This window comes from Cotesia glomerata, linkage group LG4 (genome assembly GCF_020080835.1).
Source record: "Cotesia glomerata isolate CgM1 linkage group LG4, MPM_Cglom_v2.3, whole genome shotgun sequence".
NCBI classification, from domain to species: Eukaryota; Metazoa; Arthropoda; class Insecta; order Hymenoptera; family Braconidae; genus Cotesia; species Cotesia glomerata.
Window position 1 is genome coordinate 12,117,183 of NC_058161.1, and position 2,305 is coordinate 12,119,487.

A 2,305-nucleotide genomic window follows, 5' to 3' on the forward strand; every position below is an offset into this window, starting at 1 on the left:
AGTTTTTTTTACCGCCAAGCGGTAACTTACCACCGTTTTCAACGGAGCGACATTCTAAAAAAATTATTCAACTTTCTGGGGTATAAATGGTATAAATCAGCTGACTAGCCTAAAAATAAGAGTAACAAAGTATATATATATTAGAGGGTTTGTTTACTAACAAATGATACCTGTCAGTTTACATCACAATTATTTGTAATAATTAAGGATGACTATTCATAATTTATATATTTTTTCTAAAAATGGAGTTTTGTTGTATTATAACGAGTGGAATCGATTGAACAAATCTGGCATTACCAAAGAAGAGGTAAGTTTAGATTTTATTTCTTTTTGTAAAAAAAATCTATCTATATTATTAAGAGAATAAAGAAAATTTGTCTCCAGGATACATAATTAAGAAATGATCTAGTATCTTGTGAACTGTTGATATTTTTAAAGATATAAGCTCATCCTGATGTAACAGTCGTCGAGACCTTTCATTTGAGTGCCCACATCAATTTTTCATATATTTTATATATTTATATGTATATCATATATATGTATATAAGAAAATTATATCAAAAATGCATGTGGGTACTCAAATAAAAGCTCTTGATGAGTGTCACATCGGAATGAGCTTATATCTTATATATATAACATATTTAAGAAATTACCTTTTATCTTGTGAAATATTGACATTTTTAAAAATATAAGCTCATTCTGATATTACACTCATAGAGACCTTTCATTTGAGTACCCACATCAATTTTTCATATATTTTATATATTTATATATATCATATATATGTAAATATGAAAAATGCATGTAGGTACTCAAATGAAAGCTCTTGATGAATGTAACATCAGGATGAGCTTATATCTTTAAAATATTACATATTTAAGAAATGACCTTTTATCTTGTGAAATATTGATATTTTTAAAGATATAAGCTCATCCTTACATTACTCTCATCGAGACCTTTAATTTGAGTACCCACATCAATTTTTTATATATTTATATATACTATATATATATGTATATATGAAAAATATATGAAAAATGCATGTGGGTACTCGAATGAAAGCTCTTGATGAGTGTAACATCATGATGAGCTTATATCTTTAAAAATGTCAGTAATTAAGAAATCACCTTGTATCTTGAGAACTATTGAGATTTTTAAAGATATAAGCTCATCCTGATGTTACACTCATCAAGACCTTTCATTTGAGTACCCACATCAATTTTTCATATATTTTATTTATTTATATATATTACATATATGTATATATGAAAAATATATAAAAAATGCATGTGGGTACTCAAATGAAAGCTCTTGATGAATATAACATCATGATGAGGTTATATCTTAAAAAACTTCAATATTTAACAAAAGCCCTTATATATATTCATTTCAGGAAGCTAAACTGATGTACGGAATGTTGTTCTCAATAAAATCCTTCGTGAACAAAATCTCACCTCTGGACCCCAAAGAAGGGTTCCTCTACTACAAAACCAGCAAATACTCACTCCACTACCTCGAAACTCCTTCCGGCCTCAATTTTGTCCTGAACACCGACACCGCTTCGCAGAACGTCCGAGAGCTTCTTCAGCAGCTCTACCGGCAAGTCTACGTCGAGTACGTCGTAAAGAACCCCTTCTGCAAATTAAACGAGCCAATACAGAGTGAATTGTTCAAAAGCAAAGTTGACGAGCTGATGAAAAAATCTCCTATATATTTAAATCGTTCATTGTAAAATTCAATATTAAATATTCATTATTATTAATTTTATTATAATTATTATAATCATAATAGTACATTAATTTTATTTTATAAATTGTTATTTTGGCATCAAATTATTTTTAATAATTGATATCGAAGCGGACTGACCTTAATTTTTTTTTAAGCCATTTCTTTACAATTAAATTGATTATAATTATATTTTTTTTTTTTTTTTTCCAAGTCCGATCGCTGAAAATCACATTTTTTATTTTTTTTTTTAATTATGAAAGAGCGTAAAAAATTTTTTTTTGCTCATAAAAAAATTTAATTAAATTTTTTACTCCAATAAAGAGATTGAAAAAATTACTCAAAAAATTATATTACAGCGATCAAAATTTTTTAATTAATTATTATTATTAATAATAATAATAATTTATGATAATATATTGACTATACCTACGGCTCGTATATTTCTTAATTATATATATACACCTCGTGCAATTTAAAAAAAAAAAAAAAAGAAAAAAAAATTTAGAATTTTGTTCTGCTAGTCCGGTCTTGAATTTTTTTTTTTAATTTTTCAGTCTTTAATTTATACTTTCAAAGA

The 2,305-nt window shown here is 26.3% G+C and overlaps 1 protein-coding gene across 1 annotated transcript; it reads left to right on the forward strand.

The window, feature by feature from the left end:
- The first annotated feature begins 90 nt into the window (after positions 1–90).
- LOC123262704 (trafficking protein particle complex subunit 1) lies at positions 91–1,762 on the forward strand. Its single transcript, XM_044725049.1, has 2 exons — positions 91–307; positions 1,394–1,762. Exons 1-2 carry the CDS (start codon positions 209–211, stop codon positions 1,730–1,732), a joined length of 438 nt encoding a protein of 145 aa, XP_044580984.1. The 5' UTR covers positions 91–208; the 3' UTR covers positions 1,733–1,762.
- Positions 1,763–2,305: the final 543 nt, after the last annotated feature.